Below are 17,010 nucleotides of genomic sequence, written 5' to 3' on the forward strand. Positions count from 1 at the left end.
TGTGGGGGTCCTTTTCTTCTAATTGCAGTGATCAGCAATGGTTACTATAATTTTCTTGTGGTTTGTTTCAGCACGGATACTCCGATTTAGATCCGAATCCCGTGTCGGATATGCTATGATACGAGTTGTCAACCAGTCTCTGATGCACGGACACGTGTATCCGATATTCCGGACACGAGTCGGATACTCGTTTTAGAGGTTTTAAGAGGGAAAATAAAGAAGAGATAAGCTTTAGTTGTTGCTGGTTGAAAAATTCGAAGAGTTTGCCAGCCGTAGGTCTACTTTGCACGATATCATACTCCAACACTTCTTCTACTACTGTATCTTTATCTTATTTTTATGTTATAAATATTTTGATAACTATATATTAAATTTTTTTTTTTTTTTTTTTTAATTACCGTATCATATCTTATCCGTATCCACTTCATAGGTGAGTTGAGATTAAAAGGAGTGTAGAACTGATTGAGATTATGAAAATAAATTTGTTTCAAGTATGATATTTCTCTATTGAATTATTATTATTTTATTATTTTATCATTTTTTCGGGTACATATTTGTTTTAACTCTTGAACATATTATTTGCATCCATCTTAGTACAAAACATAAACGAGATAACTCTCGGAAGCTAGGGTTATTGGTTCGAGACTTGGATTTAGGGTTTGGAATACTAAAATAATTTTCTATCATTTTTAAATAGTTGAAACCATATTTTGAAATAATTTCAGAAATTGAAAATAATTTTAAAGTCCAAAAAATTATTTGAGATAAATAAATGTAATTAATTAGTATTTATTATGAAATTAAGTAATATCTTAGTCTTATTTTATTACTTTAATTATGATTTATTTAGTGAATAATTAGTATTTTAATATTAATTATAGTCACTATCATCTCCGGTCATGTGATTACTACAACCACTATCAAGAAACCAAGCATGATCATTCTTTTGTTTTGTTCTGATGCCGCTTAACAAGCATAGAACATATGTCCACCACCTTCATTTTCTTCAGTGAATAATTTCTATGGGAAATTTCAAACAGATCATTGACATCGTTGGTGTCAACGGACAAATATGTTGATTTTGGTATAAAAACGTTTATGTAGAGGAAGGAAAAAAAAACTCAGAGGGTATGAGAATGTTCAGTATTTCTCTATATTGAAAACTGAGCAAAAGCATGCTCATATACAAGGACTCATCTCCTACCATACATGATCATTGGAGGCTACGATTCTTACACCTAGGCTAGAATCGGTTATCACAGTACAGCCTAAAAAAGACAAAAAGACAGCTGTGGGAAATTTTCCCAAAATAGAATAGAACAGCTAACGGCTATTTCCCAAAAGGGAAAGGTCTTCATTCCTTCATTCTTCTCAACACTAATCTGCAGGATTGTCATCTGTAGTTTGTATTGAGCTGAGTAAGTAGATCAATTCTCAACAAAATACGTAACAGCAGCAGCAGCACTAAGACCTTCCAACCTTGGAAAACAAAGCAAACAAATTGTAACCAAATTCGAAACCAACTTTAAACTTTGTTGCTGGTCTAATTGACAATATTTCTTCTTTGTTTCTGGTCTTCAGAAAAATGCCACAAAATTTATATCTTAATGGCATGCAACAAATGTTTCAGTTAAGATTGCAGGGGTTCTAAATAAAACGAATGGTACAGCTAGATTTCCTACATGTTATCTCTGCTTCCATATAATTAAATTCACTAATATACTGATATGAATGACAATATGCTGAACATTGAAATCTGAGTTGTGATGTTCTTCCAAGAATAGGAAAATGAATGATGCTTACAGTGTTCCCACAACCTTCTGAGTATTTGTTAGATGCCGTGTCCCTCGAATGATACGTGCCAATCCAAAATCTGAAAGTTTGGGGTTCATGTTCTCATCCAAGAGAATGTTACTGACCTTCAAATCTCTATGTAATACCTTCAAATACGAATCATGGTGGAGATAAAGAGGCCCTCTAGCAATACCCTGAATAATATTGAAGCGTCTGCCCCAATCAAGCTCAGGTCTCCTCGCTGGATCTTATAAATGCAAACATTCGAAATATAACCAATAGTTTCATGCATTGTACAATGAAAATGTTGACTGTCACTAGATTTTTACCTTCTAATTGCTATGGAAGATATTGAAACATTTGTATGAACAATAGTGAAACAGGGGTGTAATCAGATTCAAAATTGATTTCAGGTCTAGTTCAACATTGTCTATTCTACTTTATAGAGAACTGAAATGTACTCATGTATTATACAATTCAATTTACAGTTCTGAGCATTAAATCTGCAGGATGTCTTGCTTGACTGTTTGTGTGTTGAAAATAATTCAGTGATTCTGTGTATCAATCGAAAATAATTTTGATTCCTTGTGCCCTGAACATTTAGTTCAAGTGAATTCATCTGTGGCTTTAAGTTAAGTAGGCAAATTACAAAGATAAAGTCCAGGGAAACTAACCAAATAGATGAGGGTCCAAGCTTCTGTTTGGCATGAACTCATAAATCAGTAACTTCTCATCTTCTTTGACGCAGCAGGCCATGATCCAAGCAAGATTTATTATATTACTTAATAAATAGTAATTCAATTGTTCTTTTTCTTTTTTTCCTTTAATATTCACTAAGTAAATAATCCCTAGTTAATTACTAATCAAAGTAATTAAAAAAGTGAAATACATATTATGCTACTTAAAGGGTGTAGCCTACCTTTTCATAAAAATAAGAAGAAGAAAATTAAAAATTGCGTATAGCCGTGCGGCTAACAAACAGATTATAGCCGTGCGGCTGTAACAAAAAAACTCTCGTGTCCCCAAAGAGTATAGCCGGTCACCGGCTATACTTTTTTAAAAAGAAAAACATAGTACAGCCGCCCGGCTATACTATTTAACTACACTATATTTAAAAGGGCTACACTATTTAATAAATAAATAAAAGAAAAAAGAACCCTCCAAGTTGCATTAATTTGTACTTTATAGATATTAATTTGCTAGTTTAAATATATCCAAAGTAGATATTAATCGGCCACTATACAATATTTTAATATAATTTTTATAACGTATATTATTCATATTCAATAATATGTGAGAATTATTTGTATAATACGTGAATTTTGTGTGTTTTAATGAAAATTTTGTAAAAAGTATGTGTATTAAGCATTAAAAATACGTACGAACATGTACAATATGACTATTAAAGTAATTCAAAAAGGATAAGATATTACTTAATTACATATATTAAATTAAGGAAGTTGGCCAAAAGAAAAAGTAAATAAACTAATTTTATATTTTTAAAATTAAACATTCAAAAATTATAAAAATTATAAAAAAATTATTATAAATAAATAAATAAAAACATGAACACTTCTCCCGATAAATTTTCGTCGGCATATATCTATGCCGGCAAAATTTACCGGATTAGGTTTTCCCCGATGAAAATACCTGTGCCAATGAAATTTCGTCGAGAAAGGTCTTATTTAAAAAAGTTAATATAAACTTAGGATGTTTAGGTTAATTAATTTTAAAAAAAATTATTTTTAGTTACCACATAATATATTTGCCTGATTAATTAGTTAAATTAGCAATTATATTTTAATTATTATTTATTTAATGACTAATTATGATTAAATACTCTAATCAACTTCATGAATTATATTACTTAATAAATAGTAATTCAATTGTTCTTTTTCTTTTTTTCCTTAATATTCACTAAGTAAATAATCACTAAAGGGTTTACTTAATTACTAATCAAAGTAATTAAAAAAGTGAAATACATATTATGCTACTTAAATCCGAGAACAAAATAAGAAGAAAAAAAAATTACATATTACTTAGCCTACCTTTGCATAAAAATAAGAAGAAAAAAATTACAAACTGCCTATAGCCGTGCGGCTGTACTCTTACTTTTTAAGAGTCTAGCCATGCGGCTATACGCGAATAGGAGCCACGTGTCCCAAAACAGTATAGCCGACCGGCTATACTGGTTTTAAAAAAACATAGTACAGCCGCACGGCTATACTATTTAAATACACTATATTTAAAAGGGCTACACTATTTAATAAATAAATAAAAGAAAAAAGGACTCTCCAAGTTGCATTAGTTTGTACTTTATATATATATTAATTTGCTAGTTTAAATATATCCAAAGTAGATATTAATCGGCCACTATATAATATTTTAATATAATTTTTATAACGTATATTATTCTTATTCAATAATATGTGAGAATTATTTGTATAATACATGAACTTTGTGTGTCTTAATGAAAATTTTGTAAAAAGTATGTGTATTAAGCATAGAAATACGTACGAACATGTACAATACAACTATTAAAGTAATTCAAAAAGGATAAGATATTACTTAATTACATATATTAAATTAAGGAAGTTGGCCAAAAGAAAAAGTATATAAATTAATTTTATATATTTAAAATTAGACATTCAAAAATTATAAAAATTATAAAAAAATTATTATTATAAAAAAAAAACATGAACACGCAGCAAAATTTTCCGGATTAGATTTTTCCTGACGAAAATACCTATGTTGACTAAATTTTGTCGGTAAAGGTCTTATTTTGAAAAAATAAATATAAATTTGGGATGTTTAGGTTAATTAATTTTAAAAAAAATTTATTTTTAGTAACCACATAATATATTTGCCTGATTTAATTAGTTAAATTACCAATTATATTTTAATTATTATTTATTTAATGACTAATTATGATTAAATACTTTAATTAACTTCATGAATTATATTACTTAATAAATAGTAATTCAATTGTTCTTTTTTCTTTTTTTCCTTCAATATTCACTAAGTAAGTAATCACTAAAGGGTTTAGTTAATTACTAATCGAAGTAATTAAAAAAGTGAAATACATATTATGCTACTTAAAGGGTGTAGCCTACCTTTTCATAAAAATAAGAAGAAAAAAATTAAAAACTACGTATAGCCGTGCGGCTGTACTATTAGTTTTTAAAAGAAAATTAAAAAACAGAGTCTAGCCGTCCGGCTGTACCCTTTTTTGTTTTTGTTTTTTTAAAAGGACCTTCCAGCGAGTAGGAGCCACATGTCCCAAACCAGTATAGCCGTTCGGCGGTACTGTTTTTCAAAAAGAAAAGCATAGTACAGCCGCACGGCTATACTATTTAAATACACTATATTTAAAAGGGCTACACTATTTAATAAATAAATAAAAGAAAAAAGGACCCTCCAAGTTGCATTAGTTTCTACTTTGTAGATATTAAGTTGCTAGTTTAAATATATCCAAAGTAGATATTAATCGGCCACTATATAATATTTTAATATAATTTTTGTAACATATATTATTCTTATTCAATAATATGTGAGAATTATTTGTATAATACGTGAACTTTGTGTGTCTTAATGAAAATTTTGTAAAAAGTATGTGTATTAAGCATTAGAAATACATACGAACATGTACAATACGACTATTAAAGTAATTCAAAGAGGATAAGATATTACTTAATTACATATATTAAATTAAGGAAGTTGGCCAAAAGAAAAAGTAAATAAACTAATTTTATATTTTAAAATTAAACATTCATAAAAAATAAAAAAAATAAAAAAAATGAACACTTCTCCCAATGAAATGTCATCGGCATAGATCTATGCCTGCAAAATTTGCCGGATTAGGTTTTCCCAACCCAAAATACCTGTGCTGTCAAAATTTCGTTGGGAAAGGTCTTATTTTAAAAAATATATATAAACTTAGGATGTTTAGGTTAATTAATTTTTAAAATTTTGATTTTTAGTAACCACATAATATATTTGCCTGATTTAATTAGTTAAATTAGCAATTATATTTTAATTATTATTTATTTGATGACTAATTATGATTAAATACTTTAATTAACTTGATGAATTATATTACTTAATAAATAGTAATTCAATTTTTCTTTTTCTTTTTTTCCTTCAATATTCACTAAGTAAATAATCACTAAATGGTTTAGTTAATTACTAATCAAAGTAATTAACAAAGTGAAATACATATTATGCTACTTAAAGGGTGTAACCTAGGCTATACTATTTTTAATATAAAAAAGAGGACCCCCAGCGTTTAGGCGCCACGTGTGAATACAAGTCTTCTTTTAAAAAAATGAAAAAACACGAGTATAGCCGTGTGGTTGTACTTTTTTTTGTTTAAAAAAATAAGGACCCTCTAGTGATTATGCGCCACGTGTCAAAAAAAAAGTATAGCACGCCTGGCTATACTATTTTTCAAAAAGAAAAACATAGTACAGCCGTTCGGCTATACTATTTGAATACACTATATTTAAAAGGGCTATACTATTTAATAAATAAATAAAAGAAAAAAGGACCCTCTAAGTTGCATTAGTTTGGACTGTATAGATATTAATTTGCTAGTTTAAACATATCCAAAGTATATATTAATCGGCCCCTATACAATATTTTAATATAATTTTTATAACGTATATTATTCTTATTCAATAATATGTGAGAATTATTTTATAATACATTATTATTATTATTATTTTGGAATTTTACAAGTGCCATTTTCTCATTTGTTGAGAGGAAGAGCTCCTCCTCAATTTTAAGGAGCCAAGCCATGCTCCAAATGAAACCCTCCACCCCACTTGCTTTCATTTTCCCTTCCATGGGAAACTAAAGTGTGCATTAAATGCACCATTTTCATGACCAATTTGTTTCCGTTAACAATTTAGAATTACAATTTTATCCCACAACAAAGACTCTCTATATTCTTTTTTTAAATTTTATTTCTTTTATATTTCTAACTTGCTTATAATTGGAAAACTAAACAAAGTTTGATTCTCATTCGTACGCAAACCAAACATGGAAAAGAAAATAAAATGATATTTTCTAATTACTTTCCCAACATTACCAAGCATGGGAAATGATTTCCCATCAAATCTTTTGCAAACCAAAAGGAGCATCAAGAATAAGTCAATAGTTTTATCTACAAGACAAGTAGAACATTATATAGGATCATTAGCGGGCTAATTGATTATAATATATTATAGTTACAATAACCTATTGGAGAATTCCTCCACTGTTACTTTCCACCAAAGGCTATAATCTTAATCATCCCCTATTATATTAACCTTATATCCTCCTAATCAATTAGCATTTCGCTAGTTGTGGTCTGTATGGTTGCCTTGCTGCTCTGCATGCTTAGGTCTTCCCCGCGCTTCTTCAATTCTTGGGACCTAATGAACTCTTGTATTCTTCCCTTCAATTCATTGTCTGGTATCAGCATGTCCGCCGTAAGATGGGAGCGGTTGAACGGATCCGACTGCAAATCACATTAAGTACATAAATTAGCACGCAATAGGAGATACATTTCATAAGATCAAGGTTAATTAGCAGTGTTGATGATGTACATTATCACTAAGAAGATGCCTTTGGATGACAGGTCGGTCTACCGTGATTCTTGAAGAAGGCAAGATAACTGGATCCTTCATTAAAGTGTACTGCATGAAAGGAAATACAAATATTTATAATCAAAGCCGCGTTCCAACCTACCTACCTACCTACCCACAAACACAAAAAACATACCTGAATTGGATCAAGGAATTCATCTGGTATGTCCCCGAGAACAGCTTCAGTGTCCATGGCCTCAGAAGCAGCAACTTTGGCTTTGGCACCAAGCTCAATAAATTCCTGTATGACCCTCCCATCTTCTCCAATTCTCCTTAGGACATCCGCTGCAGCACTAAACAACTGGAGAAATATCCAATGACATCAGTTTGCTTCCACTCAAACATAGTGATATTCTTGGAAGACAACTAGAAACCAGAATAATAATAATTGCACAGAAGTAAAGTAAAGCTTTGCCTCATCTTAAGTACCTGCTCATTGTACGACCGACCATCCTTTGAGATGGCAGCTGGAAAAATATTTTCTGTATCACCCTTCGCCAAATGAACGTATATGTATACAATCTTCAAATAAATTCAAAAACAAAATAGGTGGTCAGTGGTGTTCTTCAATCTGTGTAGTAACAGGCTAACAGCTTATTATATATAAGTTCCATACAAAATTAATTAGTAGAGAGTTATTAACACAAAACAATGCCATGCAATTGCAAATTAATATTGCGATGTACGGGTCAAAAAATCAACCAGGCAAAACAGTGTTACATATTTCATTTTGATGCCGTAAGTGGAAAATTAAAGTTCACACTTCACAAGCTGTGTCAGTGTCACCAACAGCTTTACCAAACGCATGGGCTGATGACCAGACGACTATTACTAGAAATGGTAGCACAATTACTATTTCATCAAGCCTGATAAATGGTAGCACAAAACACATAAGTTCACAAATTTTAAGCCAACCTGCTTAAGTAATTGCTTTGGCCGGAATTCATACTTCTCAGGGTCTTTCAAACTAAGAGACTTTCTTTGAGGGCCTACTAATTGCAACAAAAAGTAATTGAGCATGCTGGCCACCCTTTCAACCTGGAAAGAAAACCAAATAACAAGATAAACCTCGTGAACTACTTGTTCATTTGGTAACAAAACTATCATTTCAGAGTGATAACATGTGTCTGCAGGAATGTGTGAGAGAGATCAGGAGAGAGTTTATACCATCTCAGGAAGTAGGAAAGGAGCTGTAATCTGTTCTGTAGTAAATGCCAGCATACTCACATCTTCATTTGCCAACTTCATATCAATTCGGATAATCTATAAACACAAGTATTGATTTGGTTAGCTACTCTTAATTCATGAAAATAACACTACGGTGGTTGTTGTTTGGGCTGAGGGAAGATGAAACTGACATTCTCTTGAGAATGGAATAGGCGGGTCCTCTCCTGCCTCTCTTGAGCAGGCCTGCGTTCCCATTCTGCAGTGTTTGACATCTCAGCTTCTAGTTCTTTGAGTTCAAGAATTTTGTTAAGACTTTCATCCAGCAGATAGATGCTATCATTGATCAAGAAGTTTAAGAAATTCAAGTAAACGCCCTTCTCCTCTTCCCTAGCAATCTGGAACAGTATAAAAGTTAGTGCAGAGTGCAGAAAGTATAAAGAAAACTTAGAATCGTGACAGAGAAATTTTGTAACAGGTCTTTCAATGAAATTACTCTACCTGTTTCCAAGCATTTTGATGACTAGGGACTTGCCACAGATATTCAAGAAGTTCAGCGATATTGTGGCGGATGTTAAACTTGTCATAGAACTGCACAAATGAAAAGCAAACACACCAATCAACAAGGTGATAAATGATAATGCAAAGTGAATTTAAATTCATGTCCTTCAATATCACATACACATGAACATAAAAGCACTCACCTGTGTGTGAGAACCAGTGAACTCGATGTCGACGTATAGCTTCAAGAGATTCCTCACAAGATACTCAAGAGACAGTTGGTGCCCTTCAAATAGGGTAGAAGTAATAGATGATCCACTGCAGAGGAAATGAAAAAATAAATGCCTAATTGTCATTTCAAAATCAAAGGATGTGACATAAAATGGAGACATTAAACCACCTTCTGCGAGGCATCCAGCAGTTCAGGACCTCAACCATCTTTGCTCTTAGATAAGGGTTCCTGATATATTCTGGACTTGCCATGAACATTATAATGAAGTTCATAAAATCATCCTGCACAGAAAAAAAAAAATTAAAAATATGAAGATAAGCATATAGGAAGTATGAAGGGAATATTTTTGGATAAATGTAACAATCCTACCAACAAGACACCATCCAAAGCTTTGGGAATCCGGGAAGCAAATATAAGCAATTCCATGGCATCTTCCACAAAATGCTCTGGCATAGAAGCAAACTCCGTAGGGCAAGTTAAGGGCAGAGGCATTTTAAATCCGCCAACCAAGCGAACTAGCCACACCACCATCAATCGGTAGAAAGAAAGAGCACTCTGTATAAGTGTACCATCCTGAAGACAAGAATCAGATTTAAGGATCTGTAATGGAAATCAAAATAAGGCTACTAAAAGGTAATCCAACATACACATCAGATGAATAAAGTGCATATGATACATTTTATTGATGAAAGCATTTTTTATCCTTTCATTAAATCGTTAAAAACAACCTGAGCCTAGAACCACCATAGACAGGCTTCCTTAAAAATAATGCAAATGCAAAGGACTAGAATGGACACCTAACCATCATTCAACTATAATATGATTAGCACTTAATAGGTCTCCATGCCTCAACACCCATGCAAAAATAAAGACAGGGTTAAGTCTAAAAGGTTAGGAAAACCAAGTATAACCCCACAAGAACTTACCTCCCAAAAAAAGTGCATGACCCACAATATGCACATGCACACACACACACAAACACAAATGCACGCACAGAGTTCGGACATACCCTTAGTATCTGAGCTTCATAACAAAGCTTTTCCTGTGAATACAACTCTATTTCTTTCTCAAGGCGAGCTATATCCATCTCCAACTGTGGAGAAGATGACTGGCCTTGCATGTTTTTGAGTGTGGAGAGAGTCTCTTCAGACCTTGAAATATCCTGGATTAAGTATTTTTAACATATAAGTTTTCCACCCATCATTTACATATAACAATTTGTAAAGAAAAACAAAGTTCATGAAGTACACCAATTGCCTAAATCATGAAATAGCACGCAATAAGATGTTACTAAACGTGGTGTTGTACTGGATGTCTGCCAATATAAAAATCACACCCCAATTACCTGTACTAAATGTTTAAAGTCAGAAAATGCTTTCAGCAAACCCAGATTGAGCACCCTTGCAGTCATGAAGAAGCATTCACAAATAAATGAATATTTAGCTTTTTCATTGCTTGGGTTCACGTTGACACTATTTCCGGAACTGGTGGCTTCTTGAGATTGTAAAAGGCGATTTTCACCATCACCATTGTGTCTAGAGCCATCAGGATTCCCCATATTATCTTTGTTAATCCATTCAGTAACTTCTTCAGATGATGCATGTAGCGCAGTCAACCCTCTAATATAGGCCCATAAACAATGGTTAGCATTTGCAAAATCTTGACAAGAGATCAGAAGAGAAAATATATGTCTGCTAATCAAGAAGTCCTCACCTTAACTCCAGACGGTTACTGTAAAATACATATTTTGCATCAATTTTGTCCCTTTTTGTTAAGTTTGCATCTAAAAATGGCTCACAAAGACGAAGCATGACAGCACTGAGATTGACAAACATGCCTGAACTTGCACATGAAAGAGGATCCACCTGTGACCATAGTTACAAATGACTAAATGTTTATAACATACGAATCCAAAAAAATTCTTACTAAAAATTGACAAGATAAATCACTAGGAAAAGGTTTCAAGCAAGACCAAAAAATAAATAATTGTTTCGCTTGTAGTTTTACTGGCCATAGTAACAATCTTGTCACAAGCAACATCATTATTTTCACCTCAAATGATCAAAGGAAATACCTGAATATGAGCCCTTGATGAGTTTTTATTGATCACCTCTGCAAGATACTCAAGAACGTTCTCACGGGTGTCTGCATTTTTCAGAAGTAAGAGAAGAACTTCGGCAAGGCCATCATATAAATTATTCATGACTGTCTTAATTGTGGTGAATGAAGAGAGCAGATCAGCTGGTCGCCGAGTTGAAGCTTCTGAAAAGCACTGCTGCCTGGTGTAATCATTCAATAGAGAACCAATGCATTAAGAAACCTTTCCCATTTAACAATAAAGAGAAGAAAAAAAAGGAACTACTAACTCAAAAAGAAGGAGAGTATAGAATGCAATGTCAAAGGAAACAATATGCACATAGATGATCCATGATAGATCTACCAATTTCATAAATGGTTCAGTTTCTTTTAATCAACCAAAGACAAATTAATTCACTAACCACAGTACCAAACTTGAGAAGGGGCGAAGGCAGACAAGCAAATTGACTCCTATGCTTACTTGCTTGTTTTTCTCTTTAAAAGGAGAAAAGTAAGTTTAACAAGCCAAACAGATACATTAGGTTCAACTGAAGGGAGCCTCAGTCTTCTACGGTCTAAAAAATAGTAAACAACACAGCATACAAGATTTTGATTCTGTTATTTTCCTATATTAATATACCACCAACCAAGGAAAGAACATAACAACAACAACAACAACAACAAAATGCAAACAATCGCCCCACAAAAGCACGAGCACCATCTACAAACATGCAAACAATAAACACAATAATTCGCTCACCCGACATCAGGCTGGCTCTTGAAAATTGGATGATCCGGCAGAGCACTGACATGGAAGAAAGGACCTAAAATGCTAGTCCTTTCAATAACTCGCCCATTCAAGTATACCCCTTTGGGAATCCACCAAGGGTGATTGACAAGAGACCTTGCACCAACTGGTAACTTAACCAAAAAATACAGAGCCCTCAATGGCTGCTGGAAGTTTCCGAGGGCAGAAACCTTAAGCACAATCTCCCTAAGTTCCTCATACAACCCTTTCAAAATTGGGTCCAAGCTATCGAAATCGGGGTCCGTGAAGAACTCATCCAAAAACCCAGGTGGGCACTGGATTCCCCCACCACTACCACTAACTCCAAACCCATCAACTGAGCCCCCACCCTCTGAAAAAATCAAGGGCAATAAAGGCGACGCATTTGACTTATTCGGGTTGGAAAACGAATCCGGGTTCCCCAAATGAATCCTACAATACGAAACCGATAGCTTCTTGGCTTGTCTAACCACAGATTCCAATTCAGACCTCAAGTTCTTATCTTTCATTGCAGCGATCTTCTTACCCTCGTCATAAGCCCGTTTGTAGCACCCGATGAGGTACTGGAAAGGCGGTTCAGCAGAGGCAAAATCGCCCGAAAGCCGATCAATTAGAATCGATTCCATGAGGTCCCGAGTGAGCCTCAACTCTTTGCCCTCGCTCATAATCTCTGCTGCAGTCATCTCCAAGTAAACGATTCGGGAATCGGATTCGGAGGAATCGGTCAGCGATACGAGAAAGATTTTCCGGAGGACTATGTCCTCCAACTCCTCCCGGGACCTCTGGGGTTTCGGCGTCGCCATTTTTTCTTCTCTAGAATGGAAGATATACCAATCTGGGCTCTCTCCCTGTGGAATTTTCCCGAGAAACAAACAGATGGGTATCTGGATTTTGGCTTTATTGTGATGATGGAAGAACAAGCTAGAGTTTTTAGTGAGAGAAACAGATGGGAGCAGGGGCCATTGTGAAACAACAACACAGAGGTTTTGATGGTCTGCGACTTAGAACAATTTGGGACGACTTAGGAGTTACTTTAGGCAGAACAAACTTAGTCCGACCAAAACATGAACTTGGAAGAGAAGTAGCAATAGCTCGGTAAACCGGTACCGGTTCACCTCTGGACCCGGTTGTTTTTTCGTAGCACTATGTAAAGGATTGAATTCGGGGCGGGTCAACCTAATCCGAATCCATTCATAATTGTATTGCATTTTTTTTTTTTTAGTAATGCTACATTTATCACATGATGTGGTATGTCCATATCATATGTCACATCAATTAAATGAATGAAGTGTATTTTAATAAATAAAATTAGAAAAATAAAACTAATATTTTACATGATGTGGTATGTACACATCAATTACCACATCATGTGGTATAAAAAATGTAGTAAGATTAGTATTATTCTTTTTTTTTTTTTGTCAGATCATTGAACTCAACTTTCAGACCAAACCATACTCAATAATGATCCGACCGAATAACTGATCAGTAATTTCCTTATTTTATTGTATATATTTACTTTTTAATTTATACAATAAGCAACTATATATTACATTGAGTCACATCCAATTATTATTGGATTTCGATCAAACTCTATTTCATTGGAAGAAAAAAAGACTCTATTTTCTACTTGTTAAGTTAACGGATTTGGACTTTTATTGAATTCTCGAATTAAAAATCTTATTATATATATTTTTTTATACAAGTGATAATTTAAATTAATATAATGTACTAGAAAAGGTATTCAAACTTGAGTGCAAAGGATCGGACTCACTTCTTGACCAACTAGCATTGCCCCACATATGCTTATTCTATATTTTATTATAAGTAATGCTAAGAATACCAAATTTGAGTCCTGAATGATGTGAAATACACATCATCAATTTTATACTTTTTTTGTATGAGTCATTATTTTGCTTAGTTACAAAATTTGGTGTTTTTTATTTATTTGATGATCTTTCTTATTTAGAGGAGGCGATAATATATTAAATTCATACGCACAACACGGATGTTAGGATTCAAAACCATAACCTTTCTTAAAGAAACAATTGCTCCAAACAACTATTCCAATGAGTCCTTTGCAAATTTGGTATTGGTTATGGCCAATATCAACTTCTCAAACCTTGATAGTAAGCTTTAAGACATGGCTTTGACCTTATAGCCACTTGATATTTAACCATAAGTGACAACCATGAGGTCCTTGATACTTTTATATATCCAATACTCTTTTGATTACAAATTTAATCTCAGTTGTTAATATGTTGTTGGGCTTTTTGCTGTGTAGGCAAACTCTAACAGCAGAACAATGCTTCTAGATCAAGATGCCAAATCACTTGTGGTCGAATTTCTTGTCATCCAACGGTGAACACATCCAAATGTAATGAGCCTTATGTTATCAATGGCTTGAATCTCACGACAAATAAAAAACTTCATCGCATGTCAATGACCCATCCATGCACCATAAAAGCATGAAATGCAAATACAAAGTAGCTTCTCTTCTCAAACACTTAGAGCATCCACAATAGAGGGCATATAATAGGGTGTATATTAAATATACACTCTTTGTGATCGGAATCATCTTCAATGGGGAGGTGTAAACAAGTGTAAATTTGCATCACCACCATGAAAATTTAGATGTACATGTGCATCTTTATTTACATCTCTTGCAGTTAGGACTCAGCTAAGAAAAGATGAGATGAAGTGGAGAAAAGTCAGCAAAAAAGTTGCTGGACCAAAATTCATATTGGGCCCATTTTTTGGTTGTCATCTCCCCCCCCCCCCAAAACGGCTATATTGTTGGACCAACAACTTTAATTTTCAAAAACAGCCAGCTTTAATATTTTTTTTTAGATGAAATCATATCTTCTCCTAATTTAAATGTTTTTAGGTTTATTTGTTTGAAAAAATAAAATTAACCTAATACACAAAAAATTAATTTTATAAAGTTAACACAAAATAAAAATTTAACAAAAAACAAATAAAGACAAAAAAAAAATCAATTATACATATTTAGATTTACATATTTTCCATTGGAGCAAAAACTACATTTATAACCCTCAGAGGTGTAAAGGGGATATAAAAGTGGCTTTATACTCCCGAAAATACACCCCTCATTGTGGATGCTCATACTAGAAGAAGAAATAAATTATTTTTCTTTAATTTCCAATAATGGAACAGAGCAAATATCATAATGTTGAGATTTCATCACTAGAGGAAGTGAATGAAGCTAGGGAGGCTTTTGGAGATGATAAGCCAATTAGATTCCAAGTTCTTAGATCATTCTTAGCTGAAACTTACTTAGCCATCGTGGAAAACATTGAGGCTGAAAATGCAAGTTCCGGAAGAAGTGATTTCATCAGATATCCCCGAAATCCACCCTACGATCCTCCTCCGGTGGTTATAACTCAAAACTTCGAGGAATTTAAAGATGCACTCAAAACACATGGGGCGTATATGGAGATAAACGTTCCTGTTGATGTGCATCCATACGTACGTCAGCGTGTATTCCTGTGGGCAGACGACATCGAGGTGGAAGTTAACAACAGGGACGAAATATAATTAAGATGGTGATTTTGATGATTAGGAAGGAACTAAATAAGTGTTAGAATTTGGATCCTCTGCTTTACTTGATTCAGTAACTAAATAAGTGTTAGAATTTAGCTTCTATATGTTACTTAATGCAGTAACTAAGTGTTATAATTATGGCTTTCTATGGCTAATAAATGTTATAACAAAATTAATTTGCATTTTATCTAGTGGTTTAAATTTTAGATATACCCAAAATCATCAAATTCTTGAATTTGACTCTATATATTCATAACTCAAAACCTCCATGCACTCTTAGGGTAATGCAGCAAGGGTTTTTCTTATCAAAGGAAGAGGTGTTCCTAAATCCCAACCTCTCTCTAAACGACTAAAACTCTGTTTTTACACCTGCATCTTCTGCAACTTCAATCTTTTCGTCCACAAGATTTCAACTATCTCAGGCCAATGGACTGAAGTGGAATATTACCTAAGGTAAGGTTCAAGAAGAGATGGCAAAACATACTCGTGCCGAATCAATCTTTTGATGCTTTTATCTGTTTTTGGATGCATGTCAAAGTTTTTTCTGTCAATCTTACTAATAATGGAAGTGCAAAACCTATGTTTACCACTTAATCATGTCTTCTAGGATATATGATCAAGGGTAATATTTGCTGAGCTTTTCTTGAATATTCTTATAGGTAACGGAGATTGAGAGCAAGGATTGGATGAATGAACCTCCTGAAAGCGTTCTTTCATTCTTAACCATAAAAGAAGCAGCGGGTACAAGCATGATCTGCCGCCGGTGGAGGCACCGGCAGCTCTGGTTGGATCACATACTAACAAGACGAGACCTCGAATTCAATATTCCAAACATTATTGGAAAAAATTATGTCACACCAAATTCTAAAGTTAACATTTTTGTGAAACATGTACCGTGGTGAGAAGGTAGACTCTTTCAAAGCGGATGCTAAATCAGCTGACACCCTTAATGCATGGATTAGTTTTGCAATTTTAAGGGGAGTTGAAGTGCTTGATCTTCACTTATTTCGTACTTCGAGGATGAACGACTATTATTTTTTCTGATCAGAATTGGCCACATCATCAACTCTAAAGCATTTGAGGTTGAGCGGATGTGTTCTAAGGCCTCCTCCTGATTTTGACGGATTCATGCAATTAAGAACTCTTTATCTGGAAAGGGTCACTGTGGATGAAGTTTTTCTGGCAAGTATGTTCTCTATTTGTTTGTTCCTTGAAAGCTTGAGCTTACTTGGCTGCAGCATTGACTCATCTCTGATTGTTGATGGCCC

The 17,010-nt window shown here is 33.6% G+C and overlaps 1 protein-coding gene across 2 annotated transcripts; it reads right to left on the bottom strand.

Moving 5' to 3' along the window:
• Window positions 1-6,837: 6,837 nt before the first annotated feature.
• Window positions 6,838-13,184, bottom strand: LOC103330069 (U-box domain-containing protein). 2 transcript variants are annotated; one of them, XM_008232611.2, is made up of 16 exons: window positions 12,155-13,184; window positions 11,393-11,597; window positions 11,032-11,183; window positions 10,664-10,937; window positions 10,328-10,480; window positions 9,688-9,891; window positions 9,487-9,599; window positions 9,290-9,404; window positions 9,087-9,176; window positions 8,780-8,983; window positions 8,589-8,684; window positions 8,337-8,459; window positions 7,851-7,943; window positions 7,558-7,722; window positions 7,383-7,472; window positions 6,838-7,294 (listed from the first exon to the last, which is right to left on the bottom strand). In XM_008232611.2, exons 1-16 carry the CDS (start codon window positions 12,982-12,984, stop codon window positions 7,115-7,117), a joined length of 3,087 nt encoding a protein of 1,028 aa, XP_008230833.3. In that variant the 5' UTR covers window positions 12,985-13,184; the 3' UTR covers window positions 6,838-7,114. The 2 variants fall into 2 exon arrangements, with proteins under 2 accessions (XP_008230833.3, XP_088905825.1); XM_089049699.1 differs by lacking the exons at window positions 10,328-10,480; window positions 10,664-10,937; window positions 11,032-11,183.
• Window positions 13,185-17,010: the final 3,826 nt, after the last annotated feature.

The sequence above is a fragment of the Prunus mume genome, linkage group LG4, assembly GCF_029339155.1.
Source record: "Prunus mume cultivar Tortuosa linkage group LG4, ASM2933915v1, whole genome shotgun sequence".
Classification (NCBI taxonomy): Eukaryota; Viridiplantae; Streptophyta; class Magnoliopsida; order Rosales; family Rosaceae; genus Prunus; species Prunus mume.